The sequence below is a fragment of the Schistocerca piceifrons genome, chromosome 2 (assembly GCF_021461385.2).
Source record: "Schistocerca piceifrons isolate TAMUIC-IGC-003096 chromosome 2, iqSchPice1.1, whole genome shotgun sequence".
In the NCBI taxonomy this organism is placed as follows: Eukaryota; Metazoa; Arthropoda; class Insecta; order Orthoptera; family Acrididae; genus Schistocerca; species Schistocerca piceifrons.
This window is the reverse complement of record NC_060139.1, coordinates 619,352,462-619,378,912: the sequence shown is the minus strand read 5'-3', so window position 1 is coordinate 619,378,912 and position 26,451 is coordinate 619,352,462. Positions and strand designations below refer to the sequence as shown.

Below are 26,451 nucleotides of genomic sequence, written 5' to 3'. Positions count from 1 at the left end.
GCAGGAATACCTTGGGCCTATTCTTACCCCAGACCCGGGGGGGGGGGGGGGGGGGGGACAAAGAGGGAGAAAACACGACCTGTGCAGTGTATAGAGGCCAATCGGCACGTTGGAGAGACCAATGAGGTAACCTGTCCATCAGGGAGCGGGAAGGGAGCGAGATAATCAACGGAAAATGGTCACTATCACAAAGGTCATCATGTGGCGACCAGTGTAATGAAGGAAGGAGAGAGGGAGGAGAAAGATCAATGCCAGAAAAGGTACCATGACCGGCACTGAAATGAGTAGGGGAGCCATCATTAAGAAGGCACAAGTCGTGGTCTGCAATAAATTGGTCTATAAGAAGGCCTCGTCTAGATGGAAAGGCACTGCCCCACAAGGGATGATGATTAAAATCCCCAAGGAGGAGGAAGGGAGGAGGAAGTCGCTGAAGGGCAGTTAAGGCAGTAGGTGTACGAGTCCTGTCAGGAGGGAGATAAAGATTGCAAACTGTGACCACAGAGTGTAAGTGGACCCTAACAGCAACCGCTTCCAATGTAGTTTGAAGAGGAATCCACGTGCTAGCAATGTCTGTACGGACCAATGTACAAACGCTACCAGAAGCCCGCAGGGGTCCGACCCGATTTCGACAGAAAACACGGAACCCATGGAGGGTCGGTGAGTGAGCATCAGTAAAATGAGATTCCTGGAGAACCACACTAGCTGCAGAGTAGGACAAAAGAAGGCATTTCAATTCCGTAAGGTGACAACAGTATCCATTACAATTCCTTGGAGAACCACAGAACGATGGTTTAAATGGGGGCTGAACACACTAAAGCCAGTCATACCACCGGGTCCCCACCTGTCACCGACAAGGAGGGGGCAACATCCATGAATAACAGGTCATATTCTGGTTGTGAAGTCGGGAAGGGACCTCCGGTGACACCAGAAGCTCTTTGTCCTGGGACTTACGTTTCTTCTTCTTTTCAGGCTGAGATCGAGGAGGGCTGTGTGGCATAAAAGAGCCAGCTGCAGCAAGATCAGGAACAGAAAGAGACCGGGCGACCTGGGGGACGACAGACAGCAGCTCTCGCGGTCGCCGCGCAACAGCAGACCTTTGGACTGGAAGGTGCCGGGAAGGGGCATCCCAGGAGACGCGCCCTTGACCAGCAGATGCCGAAGGAGTGGGACACTTCTCCGGCTGGGAAGGGGGAGCAGCGCCCAGAGAAGGTGGTGTGGGAGCCACAGGGGAGGGGGGGGAGGAGAGGGGTCCGGGATTGGGGTAAGGAAGGGGGAGGAAGGGGTGAAGATGTAACCAAGGCGTAACTAGATGTCATGGACACAGGGTGAAGACGTGTATATTTCTTACGTGCCTCTGTGTAGGTTAAATGATTGAGGGACTTTTACTCCTGTATCTTCTTTTCCTTCTTATATACTGGGCAATCTGGTGAACGTGGAGAATGACTACCATGACAATTTACACACATAGGAGGGGGAACACAGGGACTCCCCTCATGGAGTGGACGTCCACAGTCACCACAGAGAGTAGCCTGTGAACAGCGGGAAGACATGGGTCCAAAACGCAAACACTTAAAACACCTCATAGGAGGTGGGATGTACGGCTTCACATCACATTGATAAACCATAATCTTAACTTTCTCAGGGAGGGTATCCCCTTCAAAGGCCAGGATAGCGGCACCAGTATCAATGCGATTGTCTTTAGGACCCTTCTGAACACGCTGAACAAAATGAACACCCCGCCGTCCGAGATTGTCCTGAAGTTCCTCATCAGTTTGAAGGATGAGGTCCCTGTGAAAAATCACACCTTGTACCATATTTAGAGACTGGTGGGGGGTAATGGACACAGGAATTGTGCCAAGATGGGTACAGGCACGAAGGGCCGCAGATTGGGCAGCTGAAGCAGTTTTGATCAGCAACGAACCCGACCGCATCTTGCTCAGGGAGTCCACTTCGCCAAACTTTTCTTCCTTTTCTTCAATGTGTTCCACAAAGAATAAAGGTTTGGTATTGGTGAAAGTATCTCCATCAGGCCTGGTGCAAACTAGATAACAGGGGAAAGGTTTCACCCCTAGCCGACAGGCCTGACCCTCTTCCCAGGGGGTAGCCATGGAAGCGAAGGCCGAAGGGGCAAGAGAAGCAGCACTTGAAGAATCAGTTCCACGCAGAGAGACGGCCGCAGAAGAACGGCCAGAGTTCTGGACCCGTATGCGTTTCATTTGCATAGTGTCTGCCCTGATACCACCCACTCCGATCAGGGGCTCTCCTCACGGGCACCACCTAGCCACAGCAAGGGCCGTCTGGCACGGCGGCCATTGCCGGGAGTTCCGATGCTCCAGGATGACGAGCAACCACTCCAAGACATGCATGAGGTGTTCACAACTCGGGTATCAGCAGTGTGATCCCTGTGTGTTCAGGGGGCTCAACCAAAAGGGTACATAGCGACCCCACCACATGGGCTGGCTACCGTGCTGGCTATGCACCCTAGCATCAGACAACGACGTGAAAGAAAAGGTGGAATGTACTAGGAGGGCGCACGTCGGAGACACTAGGTAAGGTGCTCTTCCCCAAATGGCTCACACTATGGAGGAGAAATTTTGTAATGGAGGTCAAACCCCAGAGGGGGACCAAGCAATGTCAAAAGGAGGAGATGATTATTCAACAAAGCTGCATTGTAAAACCAACAGAACCAGGAGGATAGCGGGGGCCAACATAAGCAAGGACACCAAGAGAGGGAGAGGAGAGGGCAACAGGAAAGGAGCAAGGAGGGGAAAGGATGGGAAAGGAGGGGAAGGGGAAGGAAATGCAGCCCTGGAGAGAGAGAGAGAGAGAGAGAGAGAGAGAGAGAGAGAGAGAGAGAGAGAGAGAGAGAGAGAGAGAGAAGGCTGCAATAGCTCGGGGCCCCGTGCTCGCCACGCACGTATCCACCCAAGAGTTGTGGACCCCCCATGGGATAGGGTGGGAAAGGGGGATAGAGGGGGATAGGGTGGGAAAGGGGGAGGGGGGAAATGAGTTAATGTGTTAAATATTTAACATCAAGCATGTAAGTGAAGAAAGTTTAGAAAAGATCTCAAACTACGTTTAAAGTTTATTGGAAGACACTAAGTGATCACGAAATGCTGGATGAATGTAGTCTGGGTAATTTTTGCTCCATTCCAGTGCTCTCATTCTCAAATACTGGATGAATACAGTCAGTAATTCACATCTCAAGAGCAATGCTGCCTCAAGAAACGCAGTTTCTAACTAATACTTGAGTTAAATTGCTGTGTTAAAAAACTGCAAGATTAGATTATGTTGCTTAACAAGTAAATTATTACAAAATTTTACATTTTTAAATTCAACCAGCAATGATGTGACGTACTGAATTCAATTTTTGTTACATCTGGAATCCATTACATAAGCAAGTGCAGCTAGAACCATACATAATGAACCTGATTAGTAATATAGATAGAGGAAGGGCACTTACCACAATCAAAGCTGGTAGGACAATGGCTATTAACTGGTACGGGTGAACAGCCAAGCTCTTTATAATAACGGATTATCCTGTTATCAGGACATCCATTCACTGCTAGAATGTAAAGCAATGCTGCAACAAACAAATGAAATTCATTAGAGTGACTTGTCACTAGCTACAAATGTAACACATACATTTTAACATAGGCATATTTCAAATTAACGTTGAAAGCAATGCAAGATGGCCTATGTCAAAAGCTATATGAGATGGACAATTCTATTAAGGTTCTAGAAGGATCACGAGAAGGAAAAAAAGAAAGATCATGATCATTGCAGATGTTTTTAATTATAGGGAATTAAAAGGGGTTAATAAGTCTATTTATTGGTCAGCGTGTAAAAGTTGTTTACGAGTCTACACATTTTCACCCATGCCCAAATAAATTTAATTTTGCTTCCAGTGCCCATATGTGATGAGTTTATAGATTGTAGTAACATGTCCTCTGAGCACTGGTTTTACAATTTATCTCAAATGAGATTTTGTGGAGCATTTCTGTGGCACTCTTGTTCACACTGTAGATCCGTCACAAATTATGCAGTTATTCTTAGAATCTTCTCCCTCTTCCACTTCAGACAAGTTCATTTGATAAATATCAATACATATCAAAGTCGAAAAGGATTTGGATGTTAAGTCTGTAATCAGTTCCCTTTATACACTGTTGGCAATTAAAAGTGCAACATAAAGAAGGATAGTAAATAAAATTTTGTTTGTTGCTGTTATACCATATATCAAGAAGAACACATTATTAAATTTGTAGTTGATTTGGGATGACGGACAAGGCTATTTCATTCCATACTGCTTGAACTCTGTCACAGTTCATCAGTTGTAGTGTCAGGCAAGTGCTAGCATGCCAGTCTCTCAGTGACTGATGTTTCTATATGTGGGAGAAGTGGTTAATGTGCACAGCAGGTCAACAGTCTGACACACACTGTGTCATAACATGTGGTCATAACATTAACTTTTTGAAACCTAATGTCACAAAGACATCAAAGACAGGTCACAGCCACAGGGAGTAACACATTAAAAATAAAATGGCTGTTGTCCAGAACCATTGGTGGTTATGATGTGTACCCTATAGCACAACGTACCATCATACCAGATGCTTGGCCTATATAACGACAAATGCATCAGCAATGTTCATATTTTTCAGGAACTCTACACACTGGTATGCAGTCTTGAGGACTGACTCCTCTGGAAAGACAAATGGGAGCAACTCTTGTGTCCAGTGTTACCACTGGGCACCTTTCTCTGTTGTTGACTTTAGGAAAGCATAACAATTGTTGTCAAGCTGACAGACCATGGCACTTCAGAAGTCACTGCACTGTCTGTGTATAGTTTTATTGCTGCAAACCCATTTCCTGACTGACAGTATGTGATATGATTAGAGTTCTGCATGGTCAGATGAATGATATGTCTGTCCTCTGGGGCGCTAGTTCTGAGGAGTCACTGAGATCTTCCATGTTGTGGAATGTGGCCCCACTGAACCCATCAATTTCTTATTCACATGGCAGTCTATGACTCCTGGCCCATGCAGACATCAATACTGCCCAAAGATAAACTGCAGTCTTGATAAGCCATGATCCCTCCACTACCGAATTCAATATGTGCTGCTAGACACTTCTCCTTCCTACATAATGCATAACATAACCTTATTACAATCAATCAACATTCACATTTGAATGAAAAACCTACTTCATAATATTTCCTTATAAACAGAATGTAGATAGAGTTACTCCTGTCTACTTAGTGTGGTTGTGCTAACATTATAATCACTTGCATTTTCAAGAAGGTGATTCTCTTTCAATCCATGACTTGCAGACTGGTGACAGAGTGTTGTTTCTGCATCTATATGTCTATTCTGTGAACAGGTTTTGTCTGTCAGTCCTAAACAGGTAACTATTATAACTAGTGGTTTATTGCTAAACAAGGTTTGGGTCCGATAATGCAGCCCCCACCTTCCTCTCCAGCTTCCCCCATTGAAATTTGTTTATGGTAACCGACTAATGTGTATCTCAGTTCAATGTTTAGAACTACTTGGACAGCAATCATATGGTTGTTAATCACCAAGATCACCAAGTGTGAATGTGAAATCTTAGTTTAGTGAGAAATAGAACAGAAGCTTGATGATTATGTTTAATGTTGCCAATGTTTGTTCCGTATTTAAAAGAGGCATACACCATTATAAAAGAACCCTACTTTGCAGTTGGTTCAGTCATTTCTAATATTGGACAGAATCTATCACTACCAACATGATTGATATTTTATACATATTTCTTCATAAGTAACTAAAATTGCAAGGGAATATAGTGCTAGCTAATAGAAGACTATGTATATACCAAACATCAACTTCGTAAATATCTGATTATTTTCCTCTATTAGCTGCTGAATATCTTACAACACTGTTCTAGCAGGACTGCATTTCAGTACTTATCACTATCCCAGAGAGTGAAATCTTTCAGGTATCAAGAATTCTTATCATCACTCATGCTGCACTTAGGTTTGTTTCATTCACTTTTGAATGCACACACCTAGGCAAGATACAATGGAAGAATGACAAATTTGCAAACCTAGACCAATACTTTTTTGTTTGCAAAGAAAACAAGAAAACCTTTATTTCTCACTAAAGTCTCCACTGAGATCTATGCATTTGGTAAAGCAATAGTGTTGTTCTCTTTGGTCAGAAAAGAAATACATCTTTAGATTTGTACAATACTCATTTACAACATGGATAACCTATTCATTTGGAAAATCTTCCCCCTCCTCCTCCCCTCCCCCCAAAAAACAAGACATTATTTGGTTAACAAAACCAGATAGAAATTTCACATGAGGTAAATCAGGGGAACCGGATTAGTGGGAAACTAAAGACAGGCCCATGCTCTTGAAATTTCAATTGACAGTACTGTTCTGGATTTGCCCTTCCATGTTTGTCCTACCCCATCCTGTAGGGATTTCAACAGAGGGATATGACTGTCAGTTGGCTCTTCAAAACCCTCAATGTGATAGCCAGCCTGTCTGGTGGCAGCAAGTAAGTGACAAGATTGATTGATGGGGTTTATGGGACCAAAAGTCAAGGTCATCAGTCTTGCAATTCAAAGGTAGTTGCATAAGATAGAGGGTCCACTGAAAGTGGGAGGATCCAGTGAAAGGAGTCAAACTATAAAAAAAAGAAGGTAAAACTCACACAGTAGAAAGCATAAAAGGGGAAGCCAAATCTAAAAACTGGAAAACTGATTGACAATAGAATGGTCTTTGCATGGAGGAAAAGTCTTAGTCCCAGACCTAGAAAACGAGAGGCCCTGTCCACGACCATCCTGTCCCTGTTCCAGGAGCAAAGAAAAACATTATAATTGAAAATAAACACCACTTTCATGTAGGAAACTGAGGACCAGTTCAGCCATCTGTGAATCATCTGCTAATACTAAAGACAAGGAATCTGGAAGGCTATACTTACTATGAAGGGCCAAAAGAAGGGGACATTACACCAATAAATGGGATATTTTCAGTTGGGCTCCACAGCCACATTGCAGAGGTGGCTCATTACATAAGAGAAAACAATGAGTGAGCCTAATATGACCAACGTGCAGGTGCCATAAGACAGTGGACTCTTTGCGAGAGGAGTGGAAGGAAGAGTGCTAAGTTGCAGCGGTCTCCTCAATGACATTTGGTTTGTGGGCATGAATTGCATGGTTATCAGCATCTGTACAAGTTCCCAATCTTTACACAGCCTGATCTCACCACTTTCACAAATGATGATGAAATGAAGAGGACAACACAAACACCCAGTCCCCAGCTGGAGGAAATCCCCAGTTTGGCTAGGAACTGAACCCAGGACCCCGTGATCCAGAGGCAGCAATGCTAGCTCCTAGACCACGAGCTGTGGACAATCTCCTTGGTTGTGCAGGTTTTATTAGTGAGAGCAGTATTGCACCAAATATTCCACTGTTGGGCAAAGAGAGATCTGACGTGTATCCACAATCTGCACCTAGGATCATGAAAGGAAATGGGGCTAAGTATCTACCTATCTTGCTGAACTGTCAGCCACTTTATTCACTGGGATGCCCACATGACTTGGGAAGGCAATGGAGCAGGTGGCATGGCCAACGACAGAGAGAAGGTTATGGATAGCAAATACTAAAGGCTGATTAGAGGAGCATCAGCCCATAGCATGCAAGCTAGTCAGTGAATCAATACATATTAAAACACTGTGGAGGGAGGCCTGAGAAACAAACTGGAGGGCCCTGTTAATGACTAGCAGCTCTGCTGTGAACACACTACATGAGCCTGGTAGTAAATGGTGTTCCACACCAGTAGAAGACTAAAGTATATCTCACTTTATCCATAGTTTTAGAACCATCAGTGCAGATGACCTTAGTACCCTGGAACTCTTCAAGGTCAGAACGTACAAGATGCTGGAATGTCACAGGGGTGACACAGACCTTAAGACTCTGGAATAGGGGTGGGAGGGAATACACAGGGCACATTCCAGTGAGTGGAGATGGAGATCCTGGTAGAGGGAAGTGACACACATTCCAACCAGCAATCCCAACTGGGGGCAGGTATCAGGAGGGAGACTTCCCCCAGTAGCAAAGAGTATGGGGTACATGGGATGGTCAGGGAATTGTCGAATAGTGACTGTACAAAACCAGGAGGTGGCTTCATTGATTTGTAGAGAGGGAATCCCGACTTCTGCGAGTAGACTGTTGACAGGACTTGTGCAACTGGCACTGATAGCCAGACGCATCCTTATGATGAACATGGTCAAGTAGTTGCGGAGTGGAAGGAGCCACTGAGCCATAAACCTGACTGCCGTAATCTAGTCTTGACAAAACCAAAGCGAGATGAAGATGGAGAAGAGTGGCATGGTCTGCACCCTATGATATGTGGGCCAGGAGGTGGAGAGCATTACGGTTCTGCATGCTGGTAGTCTTCAGGTGGTGAATATGGGGCAGCCACGTCAGCTTTTTTATAAAATATAAGGCCCAAGAAACCGGACTGTGCTACAACATCTAGGTCCTTGTTGCCTAAATAAAGTTCTGGATCAGAGTGTACTGTGGGTCGACATCAAAAATGCGTAACCCACGTACAGAGCAAGGAAACGAAGCCATGAAAAGGAGCCCACACAGATGCCTGGCGGATGATGGCTTGGAGTTGGCATTCAACGGATGCTACCAAGTGGGAACTGCGCCAGATGCAAAAATCGTCGACATAAAACACTGGGGTAACCAGAGGACCAACAGAGATACAAGCCTATTGATAGCAACAAGAAAGAGTGACTATACAGAACCCTGTGGGATACCATTCTCCTGGGCCCAAAGGATGCTGAGTAAAGTGCCAATGCAAACCCGGAAGGGCCAGTGGGATAAAAACTCGTGGATTGAAATCTGGAGGGGGCTACGAAAGCCCCAGCCATGGAGGGTAACAAAAATGTGATGGCGCCAAGCCAAGTTGTATGCCTTACGTAGGTCAAAGAAGACCATGACAAGGTGCTTGCAGAGCCTGTCAGATTGCTGTTTCCAATATGATTAAATGGTCAGTCGTAGAACGTCCTTCCCAAATGCCACACTGATATGAGGGCAAAAAACCCTGAGATTCAAGCACCCAGCATAATGAGCTAATCGGGTGATACTATCAAGAGATGATGAGTTCTTCCCAGGCTTAGGGACAGGGATAAGTACGCTGTCTTGCAATTGTAAAGGGAAGTCACTTTTAATCCAAATGCAGTTGACAACCCTTAGGAGATGTTGCTTCTAGGTAACATCTAATAGTTGGATCATCTGGTTGTGGATGGACTCTGGGCCTGGGGCTTTTTTTTGGTTTTAGGGCGCAAAACTGCTATGGTCATTAGCGCCCGGTCCGTGACTTAGGAAACAGTAAAAAACCGAAAATGGAAACCAGCAGCAATGGGAACGAAAGTCATAAAATTGGAGAAACTAAAAGCAGAAGGAAGACTTAAAAATCCACTACAGAAAGGGATTGATTGTCCCCAAAAAAAGCTTCAAATGACTGACGTCATTTCACTGACACTAATAAACTTGAGAACGCGGTCGGCTGAGCGCGTGTCATCTGCTAAAATCGACGATATATCAGGCGATAGCTGTAGACGGGAGCGTAACGGATTAAAATAGGGGCACTCAATTAAAAGGTGTCTTACCGTCCACAGCTGAGAGCAGTGGGGACAGAGTGGGGGAGAATCGCCGCTTAAAAGATGTCGATGGCTAAAAAGACAGTGCCCTATCCGGAGTCTAGTTAAAATTACCTCCTCCCGACGACGCGTTCGGGAGGAAGAGAACCAAGCACAAGGAAGAGCTTTCACGTCCCGCAATTTATTATGGGGAAGTGTCGACCAATGCGCGTGCCATAAATGAACAACACGACGACATAAAACGCTCCGTAGATCGGCGAAGGGAATCGACTGAATAGCTGGCCGAAGAAGAGAGACTGCAGCCTTGGCTGCAATATCGGCCGCCTCATTTCCACAGATACCAACGTGTCCCGGGAGCCAGAGGAACGCCACCGAGACGCCCCCCAGGTGGAGCAAGCGCAGACAGTCCTGAATCCGGTGGACCAGAGGGTGCACAGGATAAAGAGCTTGGAGACTGAGGAGAGAGCTGAGGGAATCTGAGCAGATAACGTATTGTATCCGCTGATGGTGGCGGATGTCGTGGAAAGCCTGGAAAACAGCGTAAAGCTCCGCAGTATACACCGAACACTCTTCGGGAAGCCGAAAGTGATTTGGGGTGTCGCCAGCAATATAGGCACTCCCTGCACCTAACGATGTTTTCGAGCCGTCGGTGTAAATAAATGTGGCGTCCGTCATTTGTGCACATAGAGCAGCAAATGCCCGACGATAAACAAGTGAAGGGGTACCATCCTTGGGAAATCGACAAAGGTCACGGAGCAGGCAGATCCGGGGACGGAGCCAAGGCGGTGCTGTACCCCAAGTTGTCAAGAAGGTTTTAGGAAAGCGGAAGGAAAGAGAATGGAGCAGTTGATGGAAGCGGACTCCCGGTGGTAGTAGGGAGGAGGGGCGGCCTGCATACCCGACATCAAAGGAGGCGTCGAAAAAAATGTTATGGGCTGGATTAGCAGGCATGGAAGACAGATGGCTAGCATAACGACTCAGAAGGACTGCTCGCCGATTGGACAGCGGAGGTTCAGCAGTCTCAGCATAAAGGCTTTCCACAGGGCTGGTGTATAAAGCTCTAGACACTAAACGTAATCCACGGTGGTGGATAGGGTCGAGACGCCGAAGAATAAACGGCCGAGCAGAGGAGTAGACTGCTTCCGTAGTCCAATTTCGAGCGCACTAAGACGCTCGAGAGGCGGAGAAGGACCACTCGGTCCGCTCCCCAGGAGGTACCATTCAGGACACGGAGGGTGTTGAGGGATCGCAAACAGCGAGCCGAAAGATAGGAAACGTGGGAGGACCAGCACAGTTTTCTGTCAAACATAAGACCCAAGAATTTAGCGACGTCTGAAAACGGAAGGTTGACAGGACCTAGATGTAAGGAGGGCGGAAGAAACTCCTTACGTCGCCAAAAATTAACACAAACGGTCTTACTAGGAGAAAAACGGAAGCCGGTTTTGATGCTCCAAGAGTGGAGGCGATCGAGACATCCTTGAAGACGTCGTTCAAGAAGGCTGGTCCGTTGAAAGCTGTAGTAGATCGCAAAATCGTCCACAAAGAGGGAGCCCGAGACATCAGGAAGGAGACAATCCATAATTGGATTTATGGCAATGGCAAACAGTACAACACTCAGCACGGAGCCCTGGGGTACCCCGTTTTCTTGGGAGAAAGTACGGGAGAGAGTAGTGTTGACCTGCACCCTAAATATGCGCTCTGCCATAAATTCGCGAAGAAAAAGGGGCAGCCGACCTCGAAAGCCCCAAGAGAACAGTGTGCGGAGGATGCCTGTTCTCCAACAGGTATCGTATGCTCTCTCCAGATCAAAAAAATATTGCTACTGTTTGGCGTTTCCGGAGAAAATTGTTCATGATATAAGTCGAGAGAGCAACAAGATGGTCAACTGCAGAACGATGCTTTCAGAATCCGCATTGGGCAGGTGTTAAAAGACTGCGGGATTCCAGCCACCACGCTAAACGGTAATTCACCATACGCTCCAAAACCTTACAGACACTACTCGTGAGAGAAATGGGGCGGTAGCTAGAGGGGAGATGTTTATCCTTTCCAGGTTTCGGAACAGGAACGACGATAGCTTCCCGCCATCGTCTGGGAAAAGTACTGTCGGTCCAAATTCGATTATAAAGGCGAAGGAGGTAATGCAGACTATGGGTTGATAAATGCAGCAACATTTAGACGTGGATACAATCCGGTCCTGGGGCGGAGGAGCGAGAAGAAGAGAGTGCATGTTGGAGTTCCCGCATGGAGAAAACAGTATTGTAGCTTTCGAGATTTTGAGAGGAGAAAGCAAGAGGTCGCACTTCCGCTGCACGTTTCTTCGGGAGAAACGCTGGCGGGTAATAGAAGAGCTCGAAATCTCAGCAAAGTGCTGACCCAACGAGTTAGAAATTGCGACGGGGTCCACTAAGGTATCACGCGTGACAGTGAGCCCAGGGACCGGGGAGAAACTAGGCGCGCCTGAGAACCGTCGAAGCAGACTCCAAACTTCCGAGGAGGGAGTGAAGGTGTTAAATGAGCTAATAAAGAATTTCCAGCTTGCCTTCTTGCTATCGCGGATGACACGACGGCATCGCGCACGGAACTGCTTATAGCGGATACAGTTGGCCAAAGTAGGATGGTGGCGGAAAACGCGGAGAACACGTCGCCGCTCACGTATTGCATCACAGCATGCATCGTTCCACCAAGGAACTGGGGGGCGCCGGGGCAATTCGGAGGTGCGTGGTATTGAATGTTCCGCAGCTGTAAGAATAACGTCGGTAATATATGTGACCACATCGTCGACGCTGGGAAAGTGACGTTCATCGAATGTCGCTAGAGACGAAAAAAGTGTCCAATCAGCTTGGGCAAACTTCCAGCGTCGCGGGCGCATATATGGCAGTTGAGGCTGCAGTCTAAGGACACATGGAAAGTGGTCACTGGAGTGTGTATCATCAAGGGCGAACCATTCGAAGCGCCGAGCTAGCGGAACAGTACCGACCGCAAGGTCCAAATGAGATAAATTTGCCGTGGAGGCAGACAAAAATGTAGGGACCCCAGTGTTGAGGCAAACTAGATCCGCTTGGTGGAAGACGTCTTGCAATAGTGAGCCATGTGGACAAGGATGTGGAGATCCCCAAAGCGGGTGGTGGGCATTGAAGTCCCCAACCAGCAAATAGGGGGGGGTGGAAGCTGACCAAGAAGATGGAGATCAGCTTGTGCCATTGGTGTGGACGATGGAATGTATACAGTACAAAGAGAGAACGTGTATCCGGAAAGGGAAAGACGGATGGCGACAGCTTGGAAGGAAGTGTTTAAGTGGATTGGGTGATAATGGAGAATATCATGGAGAAGAATCATGAGTCCTCCATGTGCTGGAGTGCCTTCAACAGAGGGGAGATCATATCGGACAGACTGAAAATGAGGGAGAACAAAGCGGTCATGGGGATGCAGCTTTGTTTCCTGAAGACAGAAGATGACCGGCAAATAGGAGCGTAAGAGGATCGACAATTCATCCCGATTGGCTCAAATACCGCGGATATTCCAGTGGATAATGGACATAGGGTGAACAGAAAATGGAGGAATGTGACCAAGGTTGCTGTCAACTCAACGACTGCTCAGAGCTTGCGACCGACAGCATGGAATGGCATTCAGACGAAGGCAGAAGATCCTGATCCATAGGTTGTTCAGGAGCAGCTCCTGCCACCAGCGATCGGCCGGTTGATCGGCCGCCAGCAGTGCGCCTCGGCGACACAGAGGACGGCCGAGGGCGATTTCCGCCAGGTGGTGCTGTAGATGGGACACGCCTTGGCGGAGAAGGAGAGGAACTGCGTTTCTTTGTAGCCTTCTTAGAAGTATGATGTTTAGATGAAGGAGGAACCGATGGTTGGGAAGTTGCGGTACATAAAAACTTTTCACGAGTATGCTCTTTTTTCGAAGTCTTGGTGTCTGACTTTTGGGCTCGAGATTTAGCAGAACCCGACGAAGGGTGAGCCAGAGTGTGGGCAGGCGAAAGTGGTGAGGTTGAACGGGCGATCTTTGCACTGGCCGATCTGACGACCGTGGCACTAAAGGTGAGGTCGCAAGTCTGCGTGGCCGCCTCCTTTGTTGGCCGAGGAGTAGCAAGGACAGTGCTGTATTTTCCTGTCTGAGGCACGGTGGGCTGTCGACTGGCGAATAATTTTCGAGCAGCAAAGGTCGACACCTTTTCCTTCACTCTGATTTCCTGGATGAGCTTTTCGTCCTTAAAAACGGGGCAATCTCGAGAGGAAGCAGCGTGGTCACCCATACAGTTGATGCAGCGAGTAACGCATTTGGCCGATTGGAACAGGACTGGCTGGTGTGATTGAACCACTGACACCGATAGCAACGCGTAGGGTTTGGGACGTAAGGGCGAACGGAAATTATCTCATAGCCTGCTTTGATTTTCGATGGGAGTTGAACTTTGTCAAATGTCAAGAAGACAGTGCGGGTTGGAATGATGCTTGTGTCAACCCTTTTCACAACTCTATGAACAGCCGTTACGCCCTGGTCAGACAGGTAGTGCTGAATTTCTTCGTCAGACAATCCATCGAGGGAGCGTGTATAAACGACTCCACGCGAGGAATTTAAAGTGTGGTGCGCTTCAACCCGAACGGGGAAGGTATGGAGCAGAGAAGTACGCAGCAATTTTGTGCCTGGAGGGCACTGACTGTTTCTAACAACAGGGTGCCATTCCGTAATCTGGAACAAGACTTTACAGGACCTGCAATTGCGTCGACACCTTTCTGAATAATGAAAGGGTTGACCGTGGAGAAGTCGTGAACGTCGTCAGATCGAGAAACAACAAGGAACTGTGGCAACGATGGAAGAACTGACTGTGGCTGAGACTCAGTGAACTTACGTTTGTGAGCAGACATAGTGGAAGGTGAGGAAACCATTGCGGAAGAATCCCCCATGATTACCGGCGTCTCCGATGGCGCGCTCCTCCCTTGTGGGGGCCCTCTCTGAGGGCACTCCCGCCTTAGGTGATTGTTCACACCTCAGGTCACACCTCCTGACAAACGGACAGAGGGACCAATCGGCACTTTCGGAAGGTATCAGCTCGGGTAATCACCCCTCCCTGGGCCTGGCCGGTACCAGGGGGTACGTACGTGTCGTACCTGTCTACCCAGGGCGGGGAATTACGCGCTACCCCGTCACCGGCTACGCACAAAAATGCGTGGGTCGGCCTTCAGACACGCACAGGGAGGAAGAAAGAGAAAGGGAAAAACAAAGAAAGGAAAGAGGAGAGGTCTCAAACGCTGCAGCGGAGAAAAGATTAAAGAGAAGAGGTAAGGAAAAGAAGGACAAAGGAAGGATGAAGACACAAGCAGAGAAGGCGAAGAATGTGGTACATTTATGAGCGTCCGTCTCCGGACGTAGGCACAAACCATACTCCCAGAGGGGGAGAAAGGGAAGGAGAGAGCCAGAGGTGAGGGGAGGAGGGGCGAAGATGGGGGAGAGGGAAGGATGCGGAAAAGGAAGGTATGCAGCCCGGAAAGGAAGGAGGGCCACATTAGCTCGGGGTCCCGTGCTCGCTAAGCACGTATCCACAAAAGAGTTGTGGACCCCCTGGGGGGAATTCGAATCTGTTACTTGACCAAAATATCTACGCCAAGAGAGACCTTTATTTAAGAAAGTACTTATCGTCATGTATGGAATAAAGGAACAGGTAATTATACACAGTGATTCCAAGATGTTACAAAACCCGCCAGGGTAGCCGAGAGCGCTAACGCGCTGCTTCCTGGACTCTGGTAGGCGCGCCGGCCCCAGATAGAATCTGCCCGGTGGGTTAACGACGAGGGCCGATGTGCCGACCAGCCTGGATGTGGTTTTTAGGCGGTTGTCCACATCCCACTAGGTGAATACTGGGCTAGTCCCCATGTTCCGCCTCAGTTACACGGCTCACAGACATCTGAACACTTTCGCATTATTCCATGGATTACACTCGACACAGACAGTTGGGGTACACTAATTCCGTCCTGGGGGGTACGGGGTGGCGGCAGGAAGGGCATCCGGCCACCCCTTAATCATTAACATGCCAGAATTCCCATTCAGTGAAGGGTTCATTACAGGATTTAGCTGGTGGGGGTTGAAACAGAGGGGAGCTTGTTCAGATCAGCATTTCTGCCAAGAAAGGTAGCAGGATAGGAAGAGGACGCTGATGCTGTGTTGCGAGATGTTCTACAAGAACCAATTGATCAGCGCACAGTACACCTTTAGGATCAGTCACTAGACAGTTGATTCTCACTGACTGCCTAGAAGGCTACAGAGCTTTGACTAAACCTTCGACCAGGAGGCATATGCACCTAGGGAGGAAAAACAGCGCTCCCAGCATTCCTTTTTGCTCCACATAATTGTTGCAGCGCCCGTTGGCGGTCCTGGATAGCGACTGCTATGTCCTCGGTCCACCACGATACAGGTCGACAACGGGGGGGCTTGCGGATATGGGGCCAGCATCAAGAGTGACAGAGGCATTCTGCACGACGGCATCGATGCAATCTGACACAGAGGTTTTAAGGAGCACAGAAGACGTATATAAAGGCCAACTAGCTCTGCAGACTGTCGGCGGATAGGAACGATAGCACCACCAGAAAGATCGTCACGAGGTGACGAATTTAGGGAAGCCACGAGAGCAGGGGAGGAGACGGTGAGATCGACAGCAGAAAAGGTGCCGTGAGCAGCACTGAAGTGGGTAGTGGAACAGTCATTGAGGAGAGACAAATCAGTCTGTAATAAGATGGTCAATTTATAGCCCGCTTCATGTAGGACGGGGATCTGCGCATAGAGGCGGATCGATAGGTTAGCGTGGAGAGGATGAGATCTGCGCATGTGTGGCGGCAGAGAGCGGGCAAACAAAAGCCCGCGTTGCCGAACTGACTGAGTTGCTATGGACAATCAGGTTCATTAGCCTTCGGTACGTGGTATTATACGTTCAAATCTGTTCGGGAATAATAGATTTTAAAACGATTTCGAAGAATTGTCTACATGAGAGAAATCTTACATTACAGCTTGATATTGTATCCACTGCTCCACAGCAATTGTCTGTGAAACGTCAGAAGGCGACGACAACATCTGACGCAGTTTTATGATGAGGTCAAGGAAAATTTTTCTCGAAACGACGAATGTCTAAAGACAAGATCATCGAAAATGGTTGCAATAATTGCCATTTAGTGCGATTTGGACTACAAGTAAAAATGTAATACAGAAGGAAATAAACTTCAAACTCGAACCGAAATCGTTATATTTGACAACTGCTTCTACTCCACGTAATTTTTTAAGTGTGTATAATGCGCGTATGTGGGTGTGATTCACTGCAGTTCAATGTAAATCACTATGCGTAAAAAAGAGTTCTTGGCAGCAAAAACTAGTGCAAAAGACATCGTAAAAATGGTCAGATTATTGTGTGGCTGGAGTCCAGGATAGACATATAGTAGCCAAGAGGAGGTTACGTCGTGGCATCACTGGTCGTCACTGACTACAATGAAGCCACATCCATAAAAACTGAGTGATTCAGGATGACGGGGAGGGGGTGAAGCATCCCAGGAAGCCAAGGAAACCTCATCCTTTGACATGCACTTCTGCTGCTTCTTCCCCTTGGAGAGGGGAGAAGGTTTTATCAGTAAGGGGATAGGTGGCAGCAATGTCTGGGCTGGACGGAGGGCGAGTGCCTTTAGGGCTCTCTGAACATGGGTCCCTTGTCTGGCCTGAGGTTGTGGGCTTTCCGGGGAGCAGTGATCTAAGATGGAGCCCCAGCCCTACCGGGAGCAAGAGAAGGGTGTCTTCTCGGGCGGAGGAAGGGGAACAGTTCCTTGAGGGTATGGGACAGGAGCTGCTGGGTGGGTGGTTGGTTGGTTGGTTTGTTTGTTTAAAAGAGGGGGAAAGGGACCAAACTACAAGGTCATTGGTCCCTTGTTCCTAATAAAACAATGTCAAGTGCGAGGATAAAACAGATGACACCTAACACAAAACAGAAAGAAAGAAAAGACCACAAGAACGAAGGAAAGGCAACGAAAACTAAAAAGAACAGAAGAGCACAAGAAAACAGAGATGCAAGAAACAGAAGAGAGTAAAACAAGGAAGCACATTACAGTGGCTGGCTGACTACGAAAATAAAAAGGTAAAGCCAGCCACCCTGCAACACATTAAAACCTCCACCCTTAAAGTACTAGGGTGGAGGACACAGGGACAAAGGACAGGCGCTAAAACTCAGGTCGAATGATAAAACGGATGAAACTTACGACAAAATCATCTGGTGAGGCGTTGTCTACTAAAATCAATGATAACTAGTCCGACAACCGGAGATGAAGTCGCAGAGCAGCCAAAGGAGGACATAGCAGAAGAACATGGGTGACTGTCAACCAGGCACGACACCGACACTGAGGTGGGAACTCATGGCGCAGGAGGTAGCCGTGGGTCGCCCAGGCATGGCCAATGTGGAGCCGGAAGAGAACTATGGAGTCCCTGCGACAGGCCCTCATCCAGGACTTCCACACATTCGTGGTCCCCTTAATGGCTCACAGTTTGTTGTGCGTATTGAGATTTTGCCATTCCGTCTCCCAACGCTGAAAAACCTTGCAGCGTAATAAAGAACACAGGTCAGTAGCGGGGATGCCGATCTCTAGAAGTGGTTTCCGTGTAGCCTGTTTGGCCAGCCTGTAAGCAAGTTCATTTCTTGGGATTCCGACGTGACCAGAGGTCCAGATGAACACCACTAAACGACTGGACCGTTTCAGGGCATTGATGGACTCCTGGATGGACACTACTAAAGGATGACGAGGGTAGCACTCGTCGACAGTTTTCAGGCTGCTCAAGGAGTCAGTATATAAAAGACTCCCCAGGGCATTAAACGAGGTACTGTAGTGCACGAGAAATGGCCACCAGCTCTACAGTGTATACACTGCAGCCATTGGGTAAAGAACGCTGTTCAATATGGCCGCCGTGAATGTAGGCAAAGCTAACGCAACCATCCGCCATCGAGTTGTCTGTGTAAACCACTTCAGAGCCCCGGAACACGTCAAGAATCGAGAGGAAGTGACAGTGGAGAGCCGCAGGGTTAACGTAGTCCTTAGGCCCACGTGAAAGGTCCAGGCGAAGTTGCGGCCGAGGTGTACACCATAGAGGCGTACGTGAACGGACCTCAAGTAGATGTGGTAAAGGGAAGGACTAGAGTTCGGAGAGAAGCGACCGCACGCTAACGGCAATCGTTAGCCCCGACCTGGGCCGCCGATGCGAGAGATGGACTGCCGCGGTCGGGAAAAAGAGACAGTAGTTGGATGCTCAGGTGAACTACACTCCTGGAAATTGAAATAAGAACACCGTGAATTCATTGTTCCAGGAAGGGGAAACTTTATTGACACATTCCTGGGGTCAGATACATCACATGATCACACTGGCAGAACCACAGGCACATAGACACAGGCAACAGAGCATGCACAATGTCGGCACTAGTACAGTGTATATCCACCTTTCGCAGCAATGCAGGCTGCTATTCTCCCACGGAGACGATCGTAGAGATGCTGGATGTAGTCCTGTGGAACGGCTTGCCATGCCATTTCCACCTGGCGCCTCAGTTGGATCAGCGTTCGTGCTGGACGTGCAGACCGCGTGAGACGACGCTTCATCCAGTCCCAAACATGCTCAATGGGGGACAGATCCGGAGATCTTGCTGGCCAGGGTAGTTGACTTACACCTTCTAGAGCACGTTGGGTGGCACGGGATACATGCGGACGTGCATTGTCCTGTTGGAACAGCAAGTTCCCTTGCCGGTCTAGGAATGGTAGAACGATGGGTTCGATGACGGTTTGGATGTACCGTGCACTATTCAGTGTCCCCTCGACGATCACCAGTGGTGTACGGCCAGTGTAGGAGATCGCTCCCCACACCATGATGCCGGGTGTTGGCCCTGTGTGCCTCGGTCGTATGCAGACCTGATTGTGGCGCTCACCTGCACGGCGCCAAACACGCATACGACCATCATTGGCACCAAGGCAGAAGCGACTCTCATCGCTGAAGACGACACGTCTCCATTCGTCCCTCCATTCACGCCTGTCGCGACACCACTGGAGGCGGGCTGCACGATGTTGGGGCGTGAGCGGAAGACGGCCTAACGGTGTGCGGGACCGTAGCCCAGCTTCAAAGAGACGGTTGCGAATGGTCCTCGCCGATACCCCAGGAGCAACAGTATCCCTAATTTGCTGGGAAGTGGCGGTGCGGTCCCCTACGGCACTGCGTAGGATCCTACGGTCTTGGCGTGCATCCGTGCGTCGCTGCGGTCCGGTCCCAGGTCGACGGGCACGTGCACCTTCCGCCGACCACTGGCGACAACATCGATGTACTGTGGAGACCTCACGCCCCACGTGTTGAGCAATTCGGCGGTACGTCCACCCGGCCTCCTGCATGCCCACTATATGCCCTCGCTCAAAGTCCGTCAACTGCACATACGGTTCACGTCCACGCTGTCGCGGCATGCTACCAGTGTTAAAGACTGCGATGGAGATCCGTATGCCACGGCAAACTGGCTGACACTGACGGCGGCGGTGCACAAATGTTGCGCAGCTAGCGCCATTCGACGGCCAACACCGCGGTTCCTGGTGTGTCCGCTGTGCCGTGCGTGTGATCATTGCTTGTACAGCCCTCTCGCAGTGTCCGGAGCAAGTATGGTGGGTCTGACACACCGGTGTCAATGTGTTTTTTTTCCATTTCCAGGAGTGTACATGTGTGTGCAACGTAACTGGCGAGAAGTTATGCACATATGTTCTACAATGGAGGGACCCCAGCCTCCAGCAGTATGCTGGTCTCCGGACTCGTCCTAAAAGCTCCTGTCGCTAGTCGAACCCTGCAGTGGTGCACAGGGTCGAGTAAACGCAATGCTGAGAGCGCTGCCCAACCATAAACCACACTCCCATAGTCTTTTCGTGATTGGACAAGGGATCTGTAGAGTTGCAGCAGTGAAGAGCTATCTGCACCCCAATTGGTGTTGCTCAGGTAGCGGAGGGCATTGAGGTGCTGCCAACACTTCCATTTAAGCTGACGAAGATAAGGCAGCCAAGTCAAACAAGTGTCGAAAACCAGACCTAATAATAGATATGTCTCTATTACAGTGAGTGGGTCGTCATTAAGGTAAAGTTCTGGTTCCAGATGAACGGTACGACACCGACAGAAATGCAACACACACATCTTCATGGCGGAAAACTGGAAACCATTGGCTAGAGCTCATGACTGCACCTTGTGAATGGCTCCCTGCAGGCGACGCTCAGCAACACCAGTACTGGAATAGCAGCACAAAATGCAGAAGTCGTCTGCATATAGAAAAGGCGAGACAGGGGGCCCGACAGCTGCTGCTAGATCGTTAATGGCCACTAAAAATAGAGACACTCAACACAGAGCCCTGCGGGACTCCATTCTCCTGGATATGGATGGAACTATGGGAGACACCAAGCTGGACACGGAAAGAACGGAGCAACAAGAAGTTTTGGATAAAAATCGGAAGCGGGCTCCGGAGACCCCACTCATACAATGTGGCAAGGATATGATGTCGCCAGATAATGTTGTATGCTTTATGCAAGACAAAAAAAGACAGCAACCAGGTGTTGGCGTCGGGAAAAGGCTGATAGACTCCACGGACACAAGATTATCATTGGTAGAGCGATCCTGGCGGAAGCCGCCCTGACATGGAGCCAGTAGGCCAAGACCCAACCCAACTGCCGAAATACAATACATTCTAGCAGCCTACAAAGAACGTAGGTGAGGGTGATGGACCGATAGCTATCCACATCAAGCGGGTTTTTACTTGGTTTCAGCACCAGAATGATTGTGCTCTCCCGCCATTGCGATGGAAAGACGCCATCACACCAAATCCGGTGGAAGACAATGAGGAGATGTTGCTTGTAGTCAGATGGGAGATGTTTAACCATGTGTCTGAATTCGATCAGGCCCAGGAGCTCTGTCGGGGCAATGTGCAACGGCACTGAGGAGCTCCCACTCTATAAATGGGGTGTTATAGGATTCACTGTAGTGTGTAGTGAATGAGATGGCGTTCCCTTCCAGCCGCGAAAGGCTGGTGAGTAATGCTTCAATGCAGAGGCTCGAGTGAAGTGCTCAGCAAAGTGCTCGGCAATCGCAATTGCGCCGGTAGATAACATGCCATTTCTGGTAACACCAGGAACACCTGTTAGAGTCTGGTACCCGAAAATATGTTTGATCTTTGCCCAGACTTGGGAAGGTGTCGTATGGCACCCAATGGTCGAGACGTATCTCTCCCTATACTCCTGCTTCCGTCATTTGATAAGTAGGTGAATGCAGGCACAGAGGCTATGAGGTGCTCCACAGAAGGGTGCCACTTATGCCGTTGTAGAGCTCGCTGATGCTCCTTAATTGCTTCAGCGACTTCCGGCGACCACCAAGGGACTGCCTGACGACTGGTACACTAAATAGCGAGGGATCGCGTTTTCTGCCGCAGAAACAATTGTTGTAGTCACATGCTCAACCATGACAACGATGTTACCGTGTAGGGGAGATTCAACAGTGACAGCAGAGGTGAAAGTTTCTCGCCTTGTTTAAAGCCCTTCTGGGTGGGGGACCTTACGCTGGGGCAGTGACAGGAAGATGGTGACATAGGTCCTCATGTGTTCTCCAGTGGATAGATGGGATAAGTCCTGAGCTGCAAATTGATAAATTAATGGCCGAGTATCTACCATGAGCCACACTGAGATGTGTGGTGGCCCCAGTATTTAAGAGGCAGAGGTCGAGCTGAGGCAGTAAAGTTTCGACATCTCTGCCTCTGGCAGTAAGCAAGGTGCATTATGGGCATTAAAATCTCCCAAAAGTAGGAAAGGTTTAGGGAGTTGATCGAACAGTTCAGCTAATACATTCTGGGATACTGCTCCATCTGGAGGAAGATATACATTGTAGACAGTTATTTCCTATGTCGTCATTCTGACAGCCACAGCTTCAAGAGGGGTTTGAAGAGGCACAGGTTCAATATATACTGAGTTTAGGACATAGACACAAACTCCACTTGACACTCTATTATGGTCTCTACAGTTCTTGTAATATCCCCTATAGCCATGAAGGCAATGGTCTGCATTGCTGGGAACCAGGTTCCCAGGAGGGCAATACAGAAAGCAGGTGTAAAGCTTAACAGTTGCCGTAGCTCAGCCAGGTGGTGGAAAAAACCGCAGCAGTTCCACAGGAGGATGATATTGTGAGGCTGGGAAGGCATGGAACATTCAATGAGGCAGTTTGCGCCTCATTCAGCTGCTGCCACCAACTTACTGCCTGAGCAGTCTATATCCATTGTGTCCGAGGGTCTGGCAAGATCTAGATCCTCAGCAGATGCCAAAATCTCCACCCCCATCCTAGACGCAGAGCTTGTAGGTAGCGGTGGTGCGGGTGCCACCGCAAATTCCTTGGTCTCAGGGGTCTTCTTTCTGGGTTTCCCTCACTGCTCCTTGGGTTTCCCCAGCTAGGAGAACTTCACTGTCTCAGTCTCCGGGACTGAGTGTTAGTGTGAGGTTCTACAACCACCTGCTTTTGGGTTCTTCAGCCACTGGCAGGTGTCATCCTTCCCACTAGCAGAAACCTGGGAAGAGAGCTACCCAAGGGACCCCTTCCTAGTGAGAGAAGTCGAAGAAGACTTACGCTTCTCCAGCTTAGAAGGGGGGCCAGATGTCCCCGATGGTTGGGAGGGGAAGGGGGGGTGTTGCTCCCAAAGTAGGTGATAAAGGCTCAACAGGGAGGGAAATGACCCCACCATCAAGGTGGCAGGAGTCTTACAGCTCAGAGAGGTGATGGGGTCTGGCGGAGCTGATGGTGCCGCAATTGTTGTAGTGGCAGCATAAGACGATGTCATATGCGCAGGACGCAGGCATTCAAATTCTCTATTAGCCTCAGTGTAAGTCAGTCGGTCCAGGGTCTTTTACTCCATGATTCTCCTTTCTTTCTGGAGAATCCTTCAGTCTGGTGAGCAAGGCGAATGGTGCTCTCTGCACCTGACACAGATGGGAGGTGGGGAACATGGAGTATTGGGATGTGATGGGCGTCCACAATCTCGACATGTAAAGCTGGAAGTCATATGGCCAAACTTCCAGCACTTAAAGCATCGCATCAGGGGAGGGATATAGGGCTTTACATCACAGTGGTAGACCATCACCTTAACCTTCTCGGGTAATGTATCACCCTCGAAGGGCAAGATAGAGGCACCGGTAGCAAACTGATTATCCCCCGGACCCCGGTGGATACGCCGGACGAAATGTACACCTCGCCGGTCTAGATTGGAGAGGTCAGCTCATCATCAGACTGCAAAAGAAGGTCCCTGTGAAATATGATACCCTGGACCATATTTAAGCTCTTATAGGGCATAATGGTTACAGAAACATCCCCAGCTTGTCACAAGCGAGTAACTTCTGTGACTGGGCAGAGGATGCAGTTTTGATCAAAACTGACCCCCGATCTTATTTTGGACAAGCCCTCCACCTCCTCACTCGTCCTCTAAACGCTCAACAAGAAACTGAGGCTCCATCATCATGAAAGATTCCCCATCAGCTCTCGAGCATGCTAGATACCGGGTCGAGTAAGATCCGCTGCCATCTTTAGCCTGACGTTCCTCCCATGGTGTGGCCAGGGAAGAAAACAATTTGGGGTCATACTTCTGTGTGTTGAATTGAGCACGTGAACGCTTAGAGACTGCTGGTGTTTCACCACCAGTAAGAGATGGACTATGCTTCATCGCATAGCATCCAACCTGATGCCACCCACTCCAACCAGGGGGCCTCCCCACATGCACCACCCAGCCACAGCAAAGGCCACCTGGCAGGATGGCCATTGGCAGGAGTCCTGACGCCTCAGGGGATTTGCATCTACCAGTTGGCATATGTGGGGAGTTAACGGCGCAGGCATCAGCAGAGCGATCCCTGTGTGGTCAGGGAGTTACAACCAACAGGGTACATAGCGGCCCCACCAGAATGGACTGACTACCCTGCTGGATATCAGGTGCAAAGACGTCCATGGTCATCATCGACGCAGAAAGTGACAGTATAGTGCATAGTGGAAAACGCATCCAGGAAGGTGTCCTCACCCAGGAGATGGAGAATGAGCGGGACTGAAATGCGACGACGAGAAAGTAGGCTAAAGATCTCAATGCACAATGAACACAATGCACCATGTAAGGGGCCCTTCCCCAATTGGCTCGCTCTTCGGGAAAATTTTGAAGAATGGATGTCAAACCTGATAGGGGTCCATCACATAAAGGCCAAAAGGTGTGAGACTTCTTTTAGTCGCTTCTTATGACAGGCAGGAATACCCTGGGCCTATTCTAACCCCCAGACCCACAGGGGGAAGCTGCTGGGTGTGGTGGGGGAGAGGAAAGGGACGGAGGTGGGGAAGACGTAACTGAGCCATAGGTAGAGGAGAGATTTACAGGGTGAAGTCTTTCGAAGTTCTTGCAGGCCTCAAAGTAGCTGAGAGAGTCAAAGGTCTTTATTTCCTGAATTCTTTTTTCCTTCATCTACACTGGACATTCGAAAGAGAATGGAGAATCAAGACCAGAACATTATACAGTTAGGCGGTGGTGTGCAAGGGCTCCCCAGATGAAGAGGTCAGTCAGTCAGTCAGTCAGTCAGTCAGTCAGTCAGTCAGTCAGTCAGTCAGTCAGTCAGTCCAGTCAGTCAGTCCAGTCAGTCCAGTCAGTCAGTCAGTCCAGTCAGTCAGTCAGTCCACTCAGTCAGTCAGTCCACTCAGTCAGTCAGTCCACTCAGTCAGTCAGTCAGTCAGTCAGTCAGTCAGTCAGTCAGTCAGTCAGTCAGTCAGTCAGTCAGTCAGTCAGTCAGTCAGTCAGTCAGTCAGTCAGTCAGTCAGTCAGTCAGTCAGTCAGTCAGTCAGTCAGTCAGTCAGTCAGTCAGTCAGTCAGTCAGTCAGTCAGTCAGTCAGTCAGTCAGCACAGATGGGAGAGGCATCACATGACAAGGACATGTGGCCAAACTTGAGGCAATGGAAGCAACACACAGGAGGTGGGATGTATGGTTTGGGGTCGCATCTTCCCCTTCAAATGCCAGGAAGAAAGTGTCAGTGTCTACACAATGGTCCTTAGGGATTCTCTGGAAACACAGCACAAAATGAACTCCACGTCATTCCAGATTAGCCCTATGTTCATCATCGGACTAGAGGAGGCAGTCCCTATGGAAAATTACACGTGTCCTCAATGTACTCCACAAAGGAAAGAGGTTTGGTGGCTGCAAAAGGCTCCCTGCCAGTCCTGGTACAAACCAGGAACTGTGGAGAGGGTTTCGTCTGAAGCAAGCTGGCCCAACCCTCTTCCCAAGGGGTAGTCAAGGAGAGCAATGTCGTGAAGGGAGAAACAGGAGCTGAGTCAGAACTATTTCTAGGAAGACAAGTGGCCACAGAAGAGTGGCCAGAAAGTTTAACAGGTTTCATGCGCCAAACGTCCTCTAGTACCACCCACTCCAAGCAGGCCTTGCCTCATGGGCACTACACAGCCACAACAGCTGCCTGGCAGGATGGTCGTTGCTTGGAGTTCCTATGCCCCAAAAGGGAATTAGTGAGGTGTTCCTGTGGCTGGTCTTGGCGGATGTTCGAGTCCTCCCTCGGGCATGAGTGTGTGCGTTTGTCCTTAGGATAATTTAGATTAAATAGTGTGTAAGCTTTGGAGCTGATGCCCTTAGCAGTCAAGTCTCCTAAGATTTCACACACATTTGAACTTTTTTTGTTTGTTGAGGTGTTCACAGCACAGGTACCAGCAGTGTGATCCCAGTGGTGACAAGGGCTCAGCTAGATGGATATGTAACAG

The 26,451-nt window shown here is 48.9% G+C and overlaps 1 protein-coding gene across 1 annotated transcript in view; it reads right to left on the bottom strand.

Moving 5' to 3' along the window:
• LOC124777323 (von Willebrand factor C and EGF domain-containing protein-like) overlaps positions 1 to 26,451 on the bottom strand; it is a gene marked incomplete in the record, with an annotated part of 178,189 nt that overhangs the window by 105,000 nt on the left and 46,738 nt on the right. Inside the window, 1 exon segment of the mRNA XM_047252683.1 lies at positions 3,464 to 3,583. Within this exon segment, the coding sequence (XP_047108639.1) occupies positions 3,464 to 3,583 (120 nt within the window).